This window comes from Cyclopterus lumpus, chromosome 3 (genome assembly GCF_009769545.1).
Source record: "Cyclopterus lumpus isolate fCycLum1 chromosome 3, fCycLum1.pri, whole genome shotgun sequence".
NCBI classification, from domain to species: domain Eukaryota; kingdom Metazoa; phylum Chordata; class Actinopteri; order Perciformes; family Cyclopteridae; genus Cyclopterus; species Cyclopterus lumpus.
The window spans coordinates 11,913,997-11,934,984 of NC_046968.1; the positions used below are offsets into that span (position 1 = coordinate 11,913,997).

At 38.8% G+C, this 20,988-nt stretch overlaps 2 protein-coding genes across 3 annotated transcripts; one reads left to right on the forward strand and one right to left on the reverse strand.

The window, feature by feature from the left end:
- Positions 1-4,124: 4,124 nt before the first annotated feature.
- Positions 4,125-9,495, reverse strand: hp (haptoglobin). Of its 2 annotated transcripts, XM_034529627.1 has the most exons (5): positions 9,371-9,443; positions 9,235-9,277; positions 8,976-9,028; positions 6,755-7,038; positions 4,125-5,164 (listed from the first exon to the last, which is right to left on the reverse strand). In XM_034529627.1, coding segments are annotated over exons 2-5 (867 nt in total). In that variant the 5' UTR covers positions 9,237-9,277; positions 9,371-9,443; the 3' UTR covers positions 4,125-4,636. The 2 variants fall into 2 exon arrangements, with proteins under 2 accessions (XP_034385518.1, XP_034385517.1); XM_034529626.1 differs by lacking the exon at positions 9,235-9,277 and having other exon boundaries at positions 9,371-9,495.
- Positions 9,496-12,716: 3,221 nt separating this feature from the next.
- On the forward strand, positions 12,717-19,002 carry LOC117728646 (adenosine receptor A3-like). The gene is made up of 4 exons (XM_034529413.1): positions 12,717-12,882; positions 15,249-15,314; positions 17,316-17,671; positions 18,101-19,002. The coding sequence occupies exons 3-4, from the start codon at positions 17,389-17,391 to the stop codon at positions 19,000-19,002; spliced, it is 1,185 nt and encodes a 394-aa protein (XP_034385304.1). The 5' UTR covers positions 12,717-12,882; positions 15,249-15,314; positions 17,316-17,388.
- The last annotated feature ends 1,986 nt before the right edge of the window (positions 19,003-20,988 follow it).

Sequence of the window (20,988 nt, forward strand, 5' to 3'; positions counted from 1 at the left end):
GGACCTGTTAAAAACGCCACATCCACACTGACATGTACGTCCTGCTTATAAATGTAATAATTTATCATGGGAAGTTGGGCAAAATAACTAGGATAATTGATTTTGGCATTTAAGTATCCAACGGCTTCCAGAACTCTGAACTACAGCCGCCATCTCTCTCTTCGTAGTCTGACACCCTGGATCTAGACTGTGGGTATAAGTCTGCTATTAGCTGCTTATTTCAGCCAGCATTCTCCTCCCCGTCTGTTACCTGTCCAATACGATTGGGATTGGTTTAAAGAAATACAAACAAGCCAGAGCATGTTTTCCCCCTATAGCAGAATGATAGTGTGTAGAGTCACACCATTCTCTAGTGCTGATACGGCGCTGTGGAGATATGTCTGGCTCTGCAAGACTATACAGGTGTTGCTCTCACAAACTGCTGCTGTGTTTTTGGTTGAATAAACAACTTCATGGGTGGCACTAAAAGTGAATGATTGGGATATCTAACGATAGTTTGGGTCAACAGTTCAATCCCTGTGCTACATCACAATATTTAAAACTGCATGCAACAAATAAACTTAAACATGTTCAAGTTTAACATGTTAGGTACATGTTTGGACTTGATGGGAACTATCATGGCAACTCATTGCATATTATTGATTATTTAGTCAGTATATTGTATTTAACAGTATTCTAAATGCTAGCTGTTATCCACCGTAAACTGTCTTAATTTATGCATATTATACAATGACCACTGCTGGGTTAGTGGTTAAACATATTGAATGCATTTATTTTAATTTAACATTCAAAGTAGCATTTTCATGTTGCAGTCGGTGAAGCTACAACATAAATATCAAATGTAGTGAAGTAAAGATTGCAATATTTCCCTGTGAGGCGTAGATGTAGAAAAGTATATCTCAGTCTAATATTACCTTGTTTTAGTGCTGGGAAGTAACACGATGTCCATACATATCAGGCTAAATTACTGGTTGAATTGGTGACTAAAGTGACAGATCTGAGCCTGAACGATAATGGAAAGAAAACACTAAAATGCCATTTCAACTTCCTTTTAGCATCCTGATAAAAAAGAGAGATCAGCACTACAGTGGCTCAGACAGGACTTCCTAATATTTTGAGCTTGAGTATCTTGACGCTTCTTTGTTTGTTTCCTGATGATATCAGTTTAATATTTGAAGGGAAGTATCATTCATAATCAAGCAAGCAAGCATGAATAAAGCTTATCTTTGACTAATAAGTCCTGTTTCGGCAAGTAGTGGAAAATGGTCCATCAGGTGATACAGTACGACACATCTGTTGTAATATTGCCTTGTGAAAAGCTCGGTGTGTTTGTGTGTCTGGGGTAAGTACAATCAATACGAAGGTGGGCGATGAAGCTCAGAAAGCTTCAGTTTCCCAGTGACACATGAGGACAGAGTACATAACCTGACAGCTGAGTACACATCACGCTTCAAACGGCAGACTGGCTTAGAAAATACTATTCACTTGTTATGTTTGATGATTGAATATACAGATGGCCGCTATCAGCAGTGCATTCGCCTCGACGCTGAGCTTCTGTTTATTGACCACCACCGTACGTGTGGGGATGAATGATCAGAGAACGCCACATTCAGTGAATCTAAACAGAGGAGACCTGCTCCATGTTTTCTTCGCATATCTAATAATGGATACAATAATACTGGCACACTGATGATCGTCATCATTATCTGATTATATAACCAGTCAAAAATCGGGAGTGCAACATTTCAAGTTTCAACATTTGAATGGATGACTCAAGAAAACAATGTTTATTACAGATTTATGACTGGAAAAACTTGACGCAGAGTAAACAATGCAGGTACAAACTTTATAAAAACTGTGTCTATTTCAGAGGTGAGAAACACATAATTTAACAAAGTCGTTAGAAAGTATGTATTATATTCAGATTTGACGATACTAAACGATACTTTAATGCTATAAAAAACGACTGAAGCCTCCATACATATGAGCACTGACTGAACAAGTTGCCCGTAACTTGTGCTGCCGTCTTAGGGGTTGAGCCTGTGACCTGGTGGACACAAAGAGAACTACTTCTATCTGACTATATCTTCCTTGTTGTCTCAATTAGCAACTGAGAAAAGCCATCTCAATTGAAGTTTTAGATAAAACACATACAGTATAGTCTGACGTAAAAAAAACATGCAAACACAATATTCATTGTCCATGCTAATTGGGATTAATTGGATGAAGCTGCAGTGAGAGACTGTTCGTGTCTTAACCTCCGTTGGGGCTCTGCAGGAGTGATGGAGCCAGACAGTGTTCATTCTGAGACTGGTTGAGAGTAACGGCCCATGACAGGGATATTAATATTTTAGAAGCTATAGAGAAGAACCGCATGCAGACCTGCTAAAAGTACTTCCTTGAACAGCTCCACTTTTGTTTGACCTAAAAAATGCCCACAATCTTGACTGAACAGCTGAAGAGACAGCTTGTCTCAAAATCTCTTTTTACTGTCAATATGGTATCTGTGAACTAAAACACTTACGCATGAACAGCTGGCCCATGACGGAAACTGAGCCTCCCACTTAGTGCCTCAAGTGAGGATTTGAACTGTCTGAACCAACAAATTACTCCAATCAGAGGCTTTAATTTACAGGTTTGGGGTGTGGCATAATTGGCAACCGCTGGTGAAATATTGGCTGTGAGACCCAAATCAGATTGTAGGCAATAAAAGTAAAAACAAGTCATGTTGTCAAAAGCTAAGATCCAGTATGAACCCTGTCCTAGTTTATACTAAGTCTCTGAACTCTACTGGGAGTGTCACCACATCTAAAACAAGGGCACATTTGTGATTTATGAATTTTGGGACTTAAACACTATTCCTTTAAAAGATAACCCTTCATTTTGTGTCCAACACGCTGGGTCAAAGATCTCCCCATCTTTTATTCAGGGTTTCCTTTCATGTGTCAGCTGTCTGTAGCCTTCGACCCCTTCAAGTCTTCTTATGGATCTCAGAGTGGTTATGAGACACAGACGTGCTGCCCACATTCGTACCCTTTACCTGAACCATCTCATCTCTGAACCAAAACGTAACCATTTTCAACTTCATGGCTGCCCAAATGTTCAATCAAGACTAATTTTTTCATGTGAACCGATTTGTTAAAGTTCCACAATCAGACACACCGATGCTGATAGAGTTTGGACAAATAATCAGAAATACATTTTCATATGTTACACACACTAGCACCAGTGTCACAACATACAAGTAAGTCTACTTTTGCTTTATGGCAACTCCAATACTTGCACTATCAAAATGTCTACAACAGGTCAATTTAATAAGTGTTTAAGAGCTTTAACTAGGAAGGGATTCCTAGTAAAAAATATGCAATTATGTTTTCTGTGAAAAAAAATCTGTGGCGCATATATAATTGATAGTAAATGTGCACCTTTCCTTGTAAAGATCACGTGATTATACAAGGACATATGTGAGAGTCACTGTTGAGCACCATGTGAAGTCAACAGCTGGAGTCTGATTTGTGCAACAGGTTTATTGGTTTAAGTCAGCGATGGTATTCTTTGTCAAAACTTTCTCTAGAATCTCGATAGCTAAAATGTAAATATGAAATTACACACACATTTGAGATGACATTAATGAAGAGTGTCATCCTCTTCACTCCCATCTCCTCAACCTGAGCTTATATGTTCTTATTACACACAAAGACCCAGAGGCAGAGCATCGTCAATTCACTTTGGACTTTTACTTCTTTCTTATCTTTCTCTACTGAACTGTACTGGCTGCACAGGCAGCTGTCCTCACGCCACTTTCTTAGCGAGGAGAAAGGCCATTTTTGTTGGGTCAGTTTTATGATCAGAGTGGACACATCTGTCAGACAATACGATCTTTCCAGTCCCGAAAAAACAACAACCAATCTGTGAGCAACACTTAAAAAACGATTTGGAGTTGCGTCATTCATTTCAATTCCATCGTCAACTTTTGCTTTCGCGCTGATGACTGCACATGATGAAATGTTATCTCAACCCTCAAGATCTTTTAATCTTTTAAAAGTTAACTGTCTAACAGTGCAACATGTGATGTGGGCGCAGCAGTTGACTATTGAATCAAAGAGGCCTCAAGAAAACAAACAAACTAGTTGGTAAGTGTTTATAGCTGTTCAAAACAATCACACACCAGCCGTTAGGGAGAGGCGAGACACAGTTATCATTTAAATGTGGGGATCACAGCACACACTTTGACTTTTGAAGGCTTTCATAGTGAAACTCAAGTCATTTGTACAAATGGAAAGTGACAGTAGTACTTGTGGAAATAATGGAAAAGGGAGCTGGATGAAAAACAATGTCACGCTACTTCCTCCTTTATAATTACTATTGCTGTCCTTTTGGCCATTTGCTGAACAGATGACATTGTTCTTCGCGGGACAATTTATGTGTATTATGGCAAACAAGAAGAATTTCAAATACTGGATATTTATATATTTGTTCCTTTTTAATCGCAGCATGAACGTGACAGAACGCAGCAGTGGTGGTAACATTACAAGCATTTCATAGAATTCACAGATTTACGGACATTACAAAGATTTCTCTACAAAATCAAAAGAACAGAGGCTGAAGCTCAATGGCTGCCATGAGTACATAGACATTAGGTCAGAACAGGCGATTTCTCTGCATGTCCTTTGATGACACTGTGGATCCAGGGCAAATACGAGGAAATCTTCATGTAGACGCCGTACTTGGAGCTCCTGCAGGACTTGTCATAGGAAAGGATCCCTGCAGCGTAGATGTCCCCAGTTTCAGCATCTGTGACAGCCAGAGCGCCTCCTGCATCGCCAAAACAAACGTTTTCCTCATACTTGGTGGGTCCGGTGCAGAACATGTTGTCATCTACAACTGGTGCGAGCTCGATACGTTCATATTCTGCCTTACAGTCAGAGTGATTGGCCAGAGGAAGTACGAGGTATTTGAGTGATGTGGCAGGGGTGAGAAGGATCCCCCAGCCCCAGCCGCTGATGGTGCCTGACAACCCTGCGGTGTCTGCCACGTCCTGGCCGCTCTCGGGCAGGGGGATGGGGGTCACTTTATCGCTCATAACCACGGGCTCCTTCAGCTGGATCAGCGCCAGGTCGTTGTCCCACTCAGATTGGTTCTGGAAGGCTGGATGGAGAACAACCTGCCGGAGGGAAGGTAAAATACCAGATATGATTGCATGTTTGGTCTTTACTTTTTTAATTTTCTTTCAATGGAAGTGCAGTAGCACAGCAATAGGAATGTCCATCTTATTATATAACATGAAATGTTATATTGAAATATATATATATAAGTAGATGTATAAACAAATTCCAAATGTTGTCCATATCCAGATTTATTATTTTTACCTTCACTTTTAGATTTTAGTTTGGTGATATTCTATATCTTTCAACAAATCCCATGAAAAGACCAAAAGCAACAATAATTTAGTTTGTCATACTGGTCCAAATGATGTTGTTTTTAGAAAACATAACTCAAACGGGGGTAAATAGTGTATTTGACTGGGACTATTTTCAGCCGGGGATTAATACACATTTAGTGCATGAGTGAGTATTGCTGACATCAGGATGGTGTAAACTTTGCAACTATTCCCAAGCCCTAGGGGACCTCAGAGCACCATCTAGTTGACCACAGTGGTACTGCCAAAAGGTAATATTAGATTTAAAAGAATAATTTAGATAATCTAAATGTGCTCAAGAATAAATAAACAAAAAACCAACAAAAAAAAACTTCAAATTAAATTAAAATGCAAAATAATTTCAATAATCCAGTTGTGTTTGAATATCGCCAGGCCAATCACAACACATCATCATTTGTGACTACAAACGTGTCACGCCGCTGTTAGCTAGCTAACGTTCCCGGGCAGTGACCCAAAATGGCTCTGATTTTCATATGAGAAAAAGTAAGGTGAGTGAGTGGTGGGTGGTGAGAAATGATGACCCTGAATACATTACAGTTTAATTCCTAACGGCAGGCAGTAACTGTGAGGGTAAGCTAAATATTTATTTTGGTCATTACATGCTGCTTTATGGTTGAGAAAATCCTCCTTACACAAGGCTCATAAAGGCTTAAATCAAGACACATCCTGAAAAACAGACAATGCTTCTTCGACACTGTAGCTGTGTCACACTTGCAAAACATGAAAGAAATTCTAATAAGCCATCTCCTCTGAAAGAGATTATAGTTGGAGAATATCATAAGATGCACAAGACATCAATTTCTCTTTATTTGCTATAATGTTGCGGCCATAAAGATATGATACGTTAAAAAAAAACTTGTGCATTATATTTTACATATTTTCTGCAAGTCAGGACTGCATTATCGGGATCTAAAGAAGTCACCAATGACGAACAACATGCGTTTGAATTGCGGCCGCTGGGGCCTGAACATGGTCGCATAGGTAAATGTTTGTATTTATGGGGTGACTGTGGCTCAGTGGTGAGCAGGGTCGTCCTTCAATCAGAGGATCGGTGGTTCGATCCCTGGCTCTGCTAGCCCATGTTGATGTGTCCTTTGGCAAGATACTTAACCCCAAAATTGCTCCCGGTGTGAAAGTTAGTTAGTCCTGATGGGCAGGTGGAACCGTAGCTCCTCCCATCAGTGTGTGAATAGGTGTGAATGGGTGAATGATGTCATGTAGTGTTAAAGCGCTTTGTGTGGTCAGAAGGCTAGAAAAGCGCTTTACAAGTACAGGTCCATTTCATATTTCAGATCAAATGTCTTTCTGGCTCACCTTCGCCACAGCAACCTCTCTGGAGACATCAGCTTCTGCCCGCTCCGTGATTCCCAAGTACACTTTAGGAATGACAGGATCTTGACCTTGAGTGTCCGGCCGACTCTTCCTAACAAACAGGTTCCTGCCAGCCGTCAAAACCCAGCGGTCGGAGATGAGAGCACCGCCTGCATAGCCTCCGTCCAGCACACTGTCAGCAATGTAGACCATGGCCTGCCAGGGGACATGAGGAGCCAGGGTCCCCCCAACCATTCTTCTGGACCGGAGTGATGCTAACTTGAAGGCTGGGAAATAAACAATGGGATATTTATTGAAATTGTATACATGGTATCTATCTCTGTGTCCATATACAGTTTTTGGGGTTTTTTTTTGTATTTGAAGGATTTTTCTTTATCTGTTTCATATTCAAAGATATTGTTCCCTTGTGACCTACAATGTAAATTAGGTACACAACAATGCTTTTGATGTCATTGATCACATTTAGTTAAAAATTATGTTTCAGTGGGTTTTGAGTATTGCGCTTACAGGTTAAAATCTTGTCTATCTGGTCAAATTCAGGCTTTTGTTTAAAATCAAGTCCCCCAATGGTTGATTTGTGTTGCTGTGAAAATCATGAAAACTTGTTAAAGTGATCTTCTCTTTAGAGTGATGCAGAATGCTTCGTACACAGTCCATTCTGCACTGTTTGTGATTATTAACGGAGTTGTTATCATGACATGGTTTATTTGCCAAGATGTATTTCTGATGTCCTGTTTAAATAAATGTATTCAACACAGAAAACAATGGCTGACAAGCGCAATTAAATGAATGAATGACTAATTAGTTTGATGCTGAGACGGCATGAATAGGACACATGAAAATGGAAGATAGTTCTGTTACATTTAATGTTTTCTCTGATATACTTTTGTCTTTTTAATGAAAAGTAGCTCCCCTCTTTAGATTGATCAACATGCCTCCAGTCAGTTTTGTCACATCTCTTAGTGGCCTCTGACTGTTGGGTTTACCGTAAGGGCTGTTTGAAGAGAAGCAGAGAAGCAGGCGATGTCCCTGACAGATACTTTAGCTTTGAAGCCAAATGAAGGGGCATTATCTGAAATAAACAGTAGTAGCCCCGCCCTCTGACCCTGCAGGAAAGGCTGTGTCATTTCATGCAGGAATCCCCCATCTGAACGGCCGCTATCGAGGAGCCATTAGTGTAAAACAGTAGCTTCAGAGAACTGCAGCGTTTGGTCACTTGAATATATTCTGATGAAAAAGGCTGCTGGATCTCTGGTTTAGTCACATAGACACATGTGGGGTTATATATTCTGACTGTATATGATCCCAGCTTAAATGTCTTACAATAGCTGTTTAACCTCAGAGTATGCTTTTAATTGAGTTATCAGGTAAAGATAGCCACTTTGGTCCAAACTAAATTATCTCATCCAGTCTCAATTATGGGATGGATTTCCATGAAAATCGGGTACAGGTGACAATTGATCCCAGACGATGAATCTGACTTCAGTGTTCTCCCAACTTTTCCTCTATCGCCACCAGCAGGTCAAAGTGTCCACTTTCACGTCACCTCCACTGCTACTGATTTGATTAAAACACGTGGACAGACATTCATTGTTCCCAGACAATGTGTCAACGAAGAGACTCTGACTATTCCTCTTGCAGCACCATGAAGCTGAAAATTCACTTTTCATCTAGCAACATCATCAGGTCATTACTTTGGTTTATCGAAGGTGAATTCCCTGTCTGACAATTTAATGTATGCAAACTCATTATCCACTTTTAAAATCTGTTATTTATATTATGGCTATTTATTAACTGAATTGTATCCTTTACTTTTGATTTACTTTCTTTTAATCCTATTTTGAACCGTACTGCATTTTGTAACTTTGTTTTTGAACAAGTGCTAAATAAATATTTTTAAAATGATTCCTTATCAGCCTCAGCTGTACTTTATTAGTAATCAACAAATGTTAAAATGTAAAGAAATGATGTGCTAAACATGGGAAATATTATACTTAAATTTCAGCATGTTATCAATATTATTGTTAGTAGTTGACATTAGCATTTACCCCGAAGCAACGTTTCTCAGGTACCGTATGGCTGTAGACTTAAGACAGTTATCATACAAATAGAATATTGATATAAAAACAAAAACTTGAACATTTTAAATGAAGACACCATGTTTATCACGTATAGCATGTTTGTGTTTGTTAGCGCGTGCTACCTGAGGTTGGAGCCAGACAGGACCATGCAGCCAGGAGCAGACTCAGAGAAACCCTTCAAACAGCAACAGATTCACACAATTAACACACACTCAATGTTTCATCGACCATTTAGAGATTATGAAGAACAAATTGTAAACGAATAATTTAATAACAAAGCCTTTTATTTACTAGAGCTCACAAATCATTTCACCAAGTAAGAAAGCGTTTTAAACGATATTAGAGCAGTCCTTTTAATAGTAAAATGATGATTACACTTACATATTGTAACCCTTTTGCTGTTATACATGCATACTATTTGGTACTAAGGAAGATAGATTTATAGTCAGGTGTCAGTCAAAGGGAGATACATGAAAAAATATTGTATAATATAAATAATAATAATATTTTAACTTACCGCATTATGTTGATATTATTCATCTTCTGCAGTGTTGGCAACAATCTCTCCACCTTGAGTGTGCCGTTTGGAGCAGGGAGTATTTATATCTGTTGAGATATTGAGCTTCTTCCAATGGAAATTTGTGCTTGGCAAAAAAAAACATTGATTCCTGGAATCTGAAATAAAGGTTTGCGAAATCTCTGTTTCACCATCAAAGTCAAAGTCAGAGTCACCTTTATTGTCATTTCTTTCATTTGTGTAAATATACAAAAGATCTGAAATTACGTTTCTCTCTTGTCCAAAATAAAGTGATTGTAGTGATAATAATAATTAATAATGATAAAGATAATTCACTCAGTTTGTAACATTACACAACAATGTCAATAATACTACAGCACAACACTTCTCGAGAATGATTTTGGTTTGACCGTGTAGTGAAAAACATCCTGATCATGTTTTAATTCAATATGAGTTGAGTTATGGTAGATTGAGTTAATATTTCCATCTTTAAGTCCTCTGTGGTGGATCCTGTTTGTGATTGTAATAGGATTGGGGGTTTTGCAAAGTAAAGCTTCTTCACAAGCCAGTGTTGAATTTACAAGACTTAGAGAGCTTGTACTGGTTGCATCATAGTTTTGCATCACAGTTTACCACAAGTAAACAAGGCTGGCATGTTTATCTCTTGTGGATGAGATGGTAATGATATTTCATAACACTGTACTGTTTAATTTGTTATTACAACAAATAAACACATATTGACTCTTTTACTGCGGGGGAAAAAAACCCAATATTACGTAAAATTCCTGGCAGTAAAAGGTTATGTGTGACAGCAATAAGTCAGATGCTGCAGGGAGGAAAGTCCAGCATGCTTTGGACATTTACAAGGTCACAGAAGTGTATAATTAGTTCAAATGTTATAATTAAATTATATTATTATTTCAAAGTTTGCTGCCTTGATGAATTTGGCATCTTTGTTTACATTGATTTACATTATTTCAATATGCAGCAGTTGTCAAATAGTTTAACATCAATGACAATGTGTTCCTAGAAAACATACAGAGGTTACAGTGTTTGGAATAACAATCATAAAAGTATTTGTTGCTCATGACCTTCATTTTTATTTTCATTTTTATCTTTAACATTTTACTTAAACAAAGTAATTAAACATGCTCTCCTTTAAACTATTTAATATAATCGATCCAATGCCAAAGCAGATGCAGAAGCATACTGATAGATATGAAATACAAAAAGGGTACAGATTAACAACAAAATATTAGTATTTTTAGCTAAACAAATCAAATTTAATTAATCTTATACAAACAGTGTTTACAAATGAGTGTGTATTTGTATATATAGGACTATGAGAGACAAGCCTCCCTCTCCCAGTCCATGTAGTCAGCAACACACACATTCCCACATGTAACAAGCCTTACTAGATTTCAGATTCATATCTTGGACTTTAAAGTTTCCTGAAGGTTATCTGTCAACGCATATAATTAGAAAAAATTTCAAGTGAAGTAATTTCATGGTGGCAGTGTTACTAAAGCATTACAGTATTCAGTGACCCGAGGCAAGTGCACCCTTAACTTGATCAAACACAGAAGCCAATCACAAGGAAGCGCTTCTCTTCTCTGAAATTCAGCCCTTTCACATCAGTTTCATTTTAGAGCCAATAAGTTGGAATACAGAGCCAAACTAAAAGGGTTCCCGTAGTTACAGACCACACAGGTTATCTACGGGTATTTTTTTAGAACATTGAAAGAAAGTTTTAGAGATATTTTGGAGACTGAACAAATATTATATGGCTAGCCATGAAAAAACCTTTAGACATTCATGTTCCTGACAGGTGGACTTATTGTAGCTTTGGTGACTAACTTTTCATCTAGCATCACCAGCATGTCAAATTTCCCACAAGTTTCCTGAGAAATCTGTCATTAATTGCCAGATAAATTGGCAGAACATTTCGTACACACATTCATTTACAATTTTGAGAACCTTTATTTGAAAGTATGCCGTAGCGATGCGACAGAAATTGTCCAGACTCGACAGCGAAGCATTTACATGATTAGCATGTTAGGCATCGAGGGCAAAAGGTCGCCTCTCAAAGTAGCATTTAAATAAAGACATTTAGCTTTACTCTAAAGTAGCCCCTGGTCTGGCAGATATTATTTAATAGAAACATTAATTCCTGTCCACAAAAACCTCAGAGAAAATCCATACAGTTAAATGTGGTTTGTGGCTTTTCATTCATGGCACAACTTTTATCGCAGCGTATCTCATTCTAGTTGACAGCAGGCAACATGCGTTAATCTAGTGTGTGCGGTACAGCTACTGGGCCCCCACATTTAATCACAAAGCAGCAAGGTTATATCTTGTTGGAAAGCAGAACAGATATACAATATGACGCGTTTATCGTAGGACCCTGTGACACGGCATATGCCCTCTAGTTATGTATTTGGCAGGTTTACAAAAGCCTTGAGGATTAAGTTACATAACACTGTTGGCATGTACATTGTTGTATATTCAACTTCACTTTAGCATTTATATTCGGAATCTGAGCTTAACTTTTACGTTTCAGTTTCAAAGTCGTTGCTGTTGAATGATATTTGTATGCAGAGGTCAATGCAAGGTCAAATCAGTGATGTGGCAACATGCTGCCCAGTGTCTCAAATCATATCCGAGGGCAGGGGTCTCACTAGAGTGCTGTAGTTCCCTGGGGGCCACAAAGAGGATGGGACATGACCGGCGTGCCGTACATGATTAAAGCCACGGAAACGGGCCAAGGCCATCGGGAGCAAATCCGGACAAATGCCCAAGAAACGATGGATGCATTTTACCCCGTGTCATACTGTTATAGGGTCACCTCTCGTTAGTGCAATGTAGTGGGATCTATTTCCATCGCTGTCTCGCTCATTCATTCTGTCTTTTTTTTTTCTTCTACAGGATCTGAGGCTTAGAAATGTAGAACATAGTCATTAGTGTGGGCACAACAAAGATACAAAGAGTGAATGTGTACAGTAAAAAAGGACAAAGTACAGAGTTAAAGATTAAGCATGGCCTGAAAGCGAGAGTTCAACAGTGATGGAGGCTGTACGATACAAAGCATGAGAGATGTTTGGGGACCATATCAGAGGAGGTAGATGAGGCACATCAGAGGGTGAACGTGGGAGGAAGAGCGAGACAGGAGCTGCTGTGGACTTTACCTTGAAGGGAAGAGCATGTCCATGTGAGAAGGCACTCGGAGGGTGAGGGGAGGGGGAAGCAAGAGCACTGGGACTGGAGGTTGAGCGCTCCACAGAACGAGAGGGGTGGAGGAGAGGCTGAATCACAGCGACAGAGAGCTGGAGTGCGTGAGAGGGTTTGTGCTGAATGTGTGTTTCTTAGGAGAATGAACCAGAAGAGGACTACATCTCCACTCTCTTCTTCTCTGGATTTTAACTCTACTGATTCAGCGCTTTCATACTGGATTGTTTTCCTTTTATCAACCTCTGTCTGCACAACTGCTCTGGTCCATAATAGTGGAAATGCTGGTAAGATTATCACATCTGATTATTTGTTTTATGTGTATGTGTGGTATTATATGACACGCCTTTTCCATGATAAATACCAGACAAGAAAATATAACTTTTATTTACATTTGTTTGTTTAAAAATATATATAAACATAATTATGCTGAGAATACTTTACGGTTAGTGCTCTTGATATTAATCAATGTGTTACATTTTAAAAGTTGATTGACTATGTCTTCCAGGTGTGATACATTTAATTATTACTAAGTAGCCTATATAGCAATATGATAGATATATACATATAGATATGTCATCAAAATATTTTAATTCAAATAATAGACTGAGTATGAGCAATGCTTTCCCAAGAGACACATTTACATGGCAATGCATGTACTGCAGTATGAATAAATATTTCTTGTTAAAGTTAGATCATATGAGATTGCTTCCTTTAAAATAAATGTGGCACAGGCAGGCAGCAGCAGTTGATGGAGTAAATTGACGAGGGAAATATGTGTAATATAGACTGGGACTCATTGACAGGATGGAAATAGAAGTTTCATCAATCAATTCAACAGTAACCTATTAAATTTGGTAAATTGAATAGGCCAGATTAAGCCAAATTAAACCGCCAGATGCATAAATTGTTTGATGCAATCAGTGTGACCGGCATTTGCATTGTTCAGTTCTGTAACATCCAACATCAAAGCACTACAATTTGACAGATTAAAACGCTGCTATCTTGCTTTTGGGGGTTCAAACACAACACAAAATAAACCACTGCCTGCCATGAATCTGTGTGTAACTTACAAAAATATATATCAATAGTCTTTTGAGAATCGATACGATATTCAAGTGTAACATCACCCCTAATTTATATTATCTTTGAATTTAGAATTATGATGGATTGAGAAAACATGAGTATTTACTATCATAAATTTAGCGCTGTGTTATTTATTTTACAAAATATTAGGCTTAGCCTGGGAAGAGGGGCATGACTTTATAGATTTAATTATATAATACTGTATAGTTTAATAAATAGGTGATGTTTATGTTATGGTTTTTTTTAAATACAGAGAAAAGTAAACCAGTGTTGACAGACACACACGAATAAATGCTGCCAAAGAAAATGTATTGCCACAGTTGTAAATGAGATAAAGGTTAAAACAACAATAATAAGATAATAACACTTATCGTGTGTGTGTGTGTGTGTATGTGTATGAATGTGATGTTTGGGCACTTCTCTGACCAACACAAGGGAAACAAACACAGACAGAATGACCAAGATGTGAAGAGAAAATTGTCTTTCTGCTCATGTGCTGTGGCAGACGGCCTCAGGCGGCTTTAAGCCAGCCTGTCCATCATTACTGCAAATGACCCTTCTGGCCCGAGAGCCCGGACCAAGCCCCCACAGTCTTCCTACATATGCCCGACCTGTCACTCAGGGACACAGCCCTGTCAAAGGAAATTCACTGCATGCATGAACAACCTACACCTAAACACAGCTATTGCAGCACAATGGTCCCCAGAGGATGACAACTGTGACACCATTAAAGGGGCCCAATTAAATATGAGTTATATACTTATACATGTAATCAATTAATGAAAGCCATCTTTAGCAAAAGCAGTAGTCAGTTAAAGCTGATAACTTGATTTAGCCCAGCCACGGCTAAGAGACATACAGCTGAAGGGATGTCAAGGAAAAGTCTGGTCAGTCGGTTGGTCAGTTGACAGTCACATTTCAGACCGAAATCTCTCGTCAACTATTGGATGCATTGCCATGAATTATTTGAAAAGACATATCTGGTGATTGACTCCCAGCAACTTTGTGGATCCTCTGACTTCTCCCATAGCACCACCATGAGATTGACATTTGTTTTTAAGACTGACAACTATTGGATGGACTGCCATGAAATCAAAATATGTATTTCAAAGGACAGAGTTTGAAGACTGGTCCACTGTTTACGATTCAGAGCTTATTTATGTGTTTGAAGCATACAGTCTATGGTTTGAAGAGATGTTAGTTGTTTTCTTGGTATCTTGAGATTGCATGTTTTAGCAAACACATTATTTCTACTCATCCTCTTACATTACATTAATTTAGCTAACCTTGTTATTCAAATATGTTGAAATATGTTGAACTGTTTCAACGACATTTATTATATTAATTATTATTATACAATATTATGGCCTATGTTAGTCCATGTTGTGCTGTGTTTGTATTTTACACAGACAACTAGGCCCAGAATTCTCAATCTGTACTGATTATGAAGAGTTATTGGGGTTGTATCTTTCTAACAGTTGTACTGTGTGTGGGTGTGTGTGTGTGTGTGTATCTGTGTGTGTGCGTGTGTGTGTGTCTGTGTGTGTGTGTGTGTCTTTGCTCTCAGCTGCTCGTCTCACCACGCCTGAGGTCTTGCCACAGGGAAGACTTCCGCCTGTCATCTTCACTCAAGGTAAAGGCCAAAAGCCCATTAATGAGGTTCATCCTCTTTTCTCCCAAAAATATATTTTTTTTCAGTGAAATTAAAAGGATTTGCTCTGTCATGACATGAAAACAATTGCCTCAAGCTGTTAAAAATACCATTTGTTTTACAAATCATCCAATCGTTTCATTCGTTACTTTTTAACATCCCTGTTTATACTGCATTCAAAATAATTGATTTAATAATCTATGTATTTGATTGACTGATGGTATACGATAAAAAGCTGAAGCAAAGATACACTGATTCCCTCCCAAGCCTCTTAGTCACTTCAGTTTTTCAGTATTCACAAGATTCTTATAATGTTAACTTTCAAAACACTGTTTTCTAAATCTTAGCCTCTTGTAAATAATGTCCTTGAAGTTATGAAATGTTGCTGCTGTAGTCTTACGTAGTCAAAGGAGTGAAGTGTATATCAAAAGCATAAAGGCAGATGAATCTTCTCCCAGTCTGACTTTCACCAAACAGAAGAGTATTGGTGGATTCTGCTAATCCCAGAATTACATTTAGTTACAGCGTATATCTGAATAGTAAAATGTGAAATTAATCTGCGAGGTTGTTAACATTGTTTTATCAGCTTGATACTAATTTGACAACATTTGCTTATAAACATGACTTTTTAATTGATGACATGCTTCTACATATATCTGTTTCCATCAGTTAATAGTTAAATACCGGGTGTGCTCATGTTCTCCACATATGATTGGTGTTGACACCATTATTTATGCAGCATATCTATCACAGATCCTAAAGTATTCTATTTATGAGGATTAGAAGAGGAGATAGACCTCCTGATCGACCCTTAATAGGTACCATCAGCATCATCACCAGGCCCGGCTTGTAGCAAAGGGATATACTTAATTACATATTTTTTACAATTACATTTGCAATGATTGTTATTATCTTTGTATACATACAGCTGTGGATTATATGTGACCCCAAACAATAAGGAAGTATAGCCATTCTCAACATAATGCAAGGGTTAATTTGTAGGGAGACTAGCTGAGCCTTTAGTTAAGGATGCTTAGAAAAGACTGTTTCAAGTAACAATTTCCACTTGTTCTCTGCTGTTAGCACTGCAAACGGATATCATAGAAAAAAACTAGAAAGGATTGAAAAGTTGTATTATCTCTTTTACATACATATATGTTTTATTAGAGGATTTAATTCACTGTAGTGACAATTCCGAAGTGTTTTTACAATCAGTGACTTTGAATCTAATTTGTGGAAAGAAGACTGATATTCTAATTCACAGTAATCAAGCATATGTGAACTAGTTGTGGGGCCGCTGAGCTTTGCGGATCTTTCATACTCAAATCGTCTGAGTCTTCATTAAATCCTAAACAATGTGTTGGTCACAGACAACAAAACTTCCTCATTATTCTAAAGGCTCATTCACTGCTGATAACTGGCACAGGATTTCAAGTCTCACAGCTGTGAAGTTTCATTGGCTGTTCCTGTGCCCAAGGCCAGAGTGAGAACATGGGATTTGGTTGTTCCGGTCTGAATATGTTCATTCCTGTTACCCTATGTTTTCTTGGATGTGTGTACCTTCCTGTTCTCCAGCCCAGTGAACAGCATAAATGATTGAAGGACTCGTGTATTTGGTTATCAGCTGAGGAAGACATGTGGTACTGAACTTGGTCTCAGCAACTGACATTATCGATGTGCTTCAGGGACAACAACAGCATCTAACCACAAAATCACTGCACACTGTTTTTCTTTTTAAATCTAGGATTAAAAAAACTACGTGTCATTGATATGTTGACCAAAGAGTCAATAAGGGAGTGGGCTGCGGTCTCAATAGTAAAAACATGGTTGACGTGTGTTGATTTGTTTTTGAGTGAGAGAGAGTTGTGCCATAAGACTTAACATTAATTAATGACATACCAACAGTATATACTGCTTCTTACAATATTGGTTCATTATTTGGACGGACCATTTAACCTTCATCTATTTTTCATTTCTCATCAGTATCGTGTCCCACTCAAGAACATGTTTTCCTGAGCGGCCTACAAATCACAAGTGTCACAGTCTATCCTGGGCCATGACTGCCCAGCTTCCCAACGTCAGTGTTCCTGGGCGTACAGCAGTTCTGCTGCCGACTACAGACTGTCCATTTAACGTCACTGCAGCCGCTCAGGAAGGACTCGGTTCGGGCCAGTCACTGGCGCCGCTGTGCACCCTCTGTTGCTGTGGATTTATCAATCGCACTTTGGCAGTGGTGTTCATGGTGAGCCTGGCATTTGCCATTGTGGTTGGAAATGTGGTCACCCTTACTGTCTTTGTGCAAACAAGGCAGTCCCGAACACCCCAGGGATACCTGAAAGGTAAATGTTGTTGATCATCTTAGCATTCAATGCAAATCCATCATTAAACTAAAATAAGCTTAGATTAGTGTTGAAGTGCTTTCCACAGGGGAGGTTCCCTTCAGCAGAAGTTTAATCTTCATACTGAAAATAAATAAATGGCAAAATGTTTCTATTCAAATCAATATTGTTAACGAACAAGAATGCATCAACCAATAGCAAAAGCCTTCTAAGGTCTAATTACAAAGATCTAAGAAGGTCTTGGTAGTTTACCTTATCGAATTGAAATGTTGCCCATTTTGCACCGACAAGGTTGTAATTAAAATGCTCACACATTCTCACACTCATAGTGCAATTCTATCAAAAAGAGCTGGAAGTGCATTGACTAGAAAACAGCTTGGATGTGTTCCCTTAGCCCTCTTGTTCTTTGTGTCTCTCTCTCTTTGACAGTGTCTCTGGCCATAGCAGACATGATGGTCGGTGTCCTCGTGGTCCCGTTCTCCATCTACACTGAGATCTCACTGATGGTGACCAGCGCGCCTCCCATTTGGTACCAGGGCATCTCTATTTCCCCGGCCACCTCCCCTTCTCTCGGGGGACCGGTGAGCCCTTGGCAGCCCTGCATGCTGATTGGTCCTGTGTTTGCTGGATGCACCTTTGTCTCCATCAGCACCATCTTCCTCATGACGCTGGAGCGAAGCGTGGCCATCCTACGGCCCCTCCACAAGGACGCCCTGGTTACCCGGAGAAGAACTCTGTTCCTCATCCTGCTCTCCTGGGCTGCCAGCTTCCTGCTAGCTCTTGCACCCCTCATCTTCAGCAGAAACTTCACATTGGAGTACAATGAGTGCAGTCGTATGTGTAACTACACACCACTCTTGTTCGGCAGCCAGCTGCCACCTGATGCCAACATTTTGCTGTTATTCCCAACTTTTGACTTCACATTGCTCGGTGGCACATTAGTAGTGAACATTGTGTCTTTCACGAGCATCCGACGGTACTCCCGAAAACGCAAACTGCTGTCAGAGGGGAGTCTGAGTGATGGGAGAGGAGGGGCAGCGGTAGGAGGAGGATGCTCTCACAGGCCCTCCTTTTCAGACATCAAAGCTGCCAAGACAATTGGCATACTGACATTCGCCTTCACAGCATCCTTCTCTCCCATCGCAGTGTTTGTGCTCGGGAACGTGGTGGGATACACCTGGTGTAACTTTTCTTTTTTAGCCTTCTGGATCCTGACAGGAAACAGTTGCTGTAATGTCATTATCTACAGTGTCAGGGACCACCGCTTCAGAAAGGGTGTGACTCTGCTCTTTCAGCGAGACCACTACCCCCCACATGGCGAGAAGTCCTGAGGGAGACGTGAATCTAGTCAACAATCACATGTTTTGTGGCTGCTTTCCATTCATTTTGATGTTTAAAGGAATAGTATGACATGTTAGGAAATATGCTTATTCACTTTCTTGCTGAGAAGAAACATCTGCACGGTAAATATGTAACTGGAGCTAGGAGTGAGTTTTAAAGTCTTTTGTTACCTTCGGACAAAGCCATGGTAGCTTGCCCTTTCCAGTCTTCATGCTAAGCTAAGCTAGCTGACTCCTGGCTCGAGCTTCATATTTAAGATATGCCCATAAGGGTCGTCTCATCTAGCTCTCCATACTGTCAAACTATTCCTTAGATTTAAATGTAAACTCCATATGAGATAAACAAAAAAAGGTAATTCAAACAGTAATTCAACTGTTTGTAAATGGAAGCTAAGTTTATAATCTTTGAAAAATCTTTTCCTTGCACATTTGTCTTTCGAAAACCTGTCACTTTCCTCTATTGTCAAACATCTTTTCTGAAGCTTTACATCAGAGGGCTTTTATGAACTTTTCAATAACCTCAGGAACCAAAACATACTGTACTGTATCTCCTGGTGTAGCACTGACAATCTACAATAACCACACAGTTAACATTTTGTTTTTATGGCAGTGCTGGGTTTGTCAATTATTCAATTACAAGGGATCTTGTTAATGTGTTTGCCCCCTCTTTGGAATAATGTGGGTTACAATTGTTTTGGTTTAGGAAACAGTTCATACCATAGATTTGATTCTGTTGTGTTACAGACATTTATTTTTGAGCATCTAACTTCAATCTATTGTGATAATATTCTGCCTCAAATATCAGAAATGCACTTTATCAGTTACTATGTGAGCTATTTGCATAAAGCCACATGTCAGATAATGGTAATTTTATACAAGTTTTATTTTTCGCGTTTTATAGTATTTTTGTCAACCAAATGTGAATAAAATAAGATCTGTGTATTCTTTACATCAGTATAGACTAAATGAATCGGATGCTAACCACATATAATTAGTATAAAGAGCTTTTTGATTAAAGCACAGCATTAAAACACTCATACGGTGCTGGCCTATCTTTTCAGGGTGTAATGTATTTATAACATATAAAATGATCTATTGAGTATTGTTTGACAATATTATAAAATATTTAAATCAGGTTGAATGGCATTTTGCAGCATGTGATGGCTATACTTCTATTCATAAAACGGTTGCGCTGCTGCATGTAATTCTGCCATAACTGATAATATGGTAACTATTAATATTGTAACAATTCAGCAACAGAAAAACTAAAAAACACAATAAAGATTTTTTTTATTGCTAGAAATTGCTAGAAATTGTTTCCAGATTAATTATATGACTCAAAAAGTGTTCCAATAATTCAACTGGAAAGGTGCACTCAGTAGCATGCAGATCTCCGTCAGTGTGTCAACAACAACAACAACGGCAACGATTGGATGAATACAACTAAACTAACTCCTCACCTAAACACAAAATCTAAATTAAAAAACTACCAATCCTTTAAAGTCGTCGTACGTCCTTAAATCTAATATGTTAATAGGTCATGTATGGATGTGAGATTATTTTTCTAGTTTAAAAATCTGCCACAATCATGGAAAAGGTTGAAATCTACAGCGTCCTAATCATCGTTGGCTCTGTGTAAGAAAACTTATTATTGTGCTGGTATTGAAAAACTGTACAGAATTGTATCAATAGTGCGTAATTCATCAGTGGTGATTGCATCAGATTTGGTAATAATAAATGTGTTTGGGAACATTTCATTTGTGAGTTTAATGGGGTTCAGTGTGACAGTAATGCACTCAGCTCACTGCTGTAATATTCACAACCTCAGCAGTTACACAACCTGCTGTAAAACAACCTCAGCATTTCTGCATTTACTCTGGAGTAGTGTTGGCTTGATCCCAATGTGATTATATTAACCTTGTTATGTAATGAGGAGAAGGAGCTACAGTAACACCATGATACCTGAAGACCCAGCTA

What these genes read in the sequence shown, in the direction of transcription:
- LOC117728646 (XM_034529413.1), top strand. Translation starts at nt 17,389, where the DNA reads ATGACTGCCCAGCTTCCCAACGTCAGTGTTCCTGGGCGTACAGCAGTT. An exon ending in ACCCCAGGGATACCTGAAAG is followed by an intron (nt 17,672 to 18,100) that starts GTAAATGTTGTT and finishes TCTCTTTGACAG; the next exon opens with TGTCTCTGGCCATAGCAGAC.
- hp (XM_034529626.1), bottom strand. Translation starts at nt 9,393, where the DNA reads ATGAATAATATCAACATAATGCG. An exon ending in AATAATATCAACATAATGCG is followed by an intron (nt 9,029 to 9,370) that starts GTAAGTTAAAAT and finishes TGCTGTTTGAAG; the next exon opens with GGTTTCTCTGAGTCTGCTCC. An exon ending in CTGTCTGGCTCCAACCTCAG is followed by an intron (nt 7,039 to 8,975) that starts GTAGCACGCGCT and finishes TTTATTTCCCAG; the next exon opens with CCTTCAAGTTAGCATCACTC.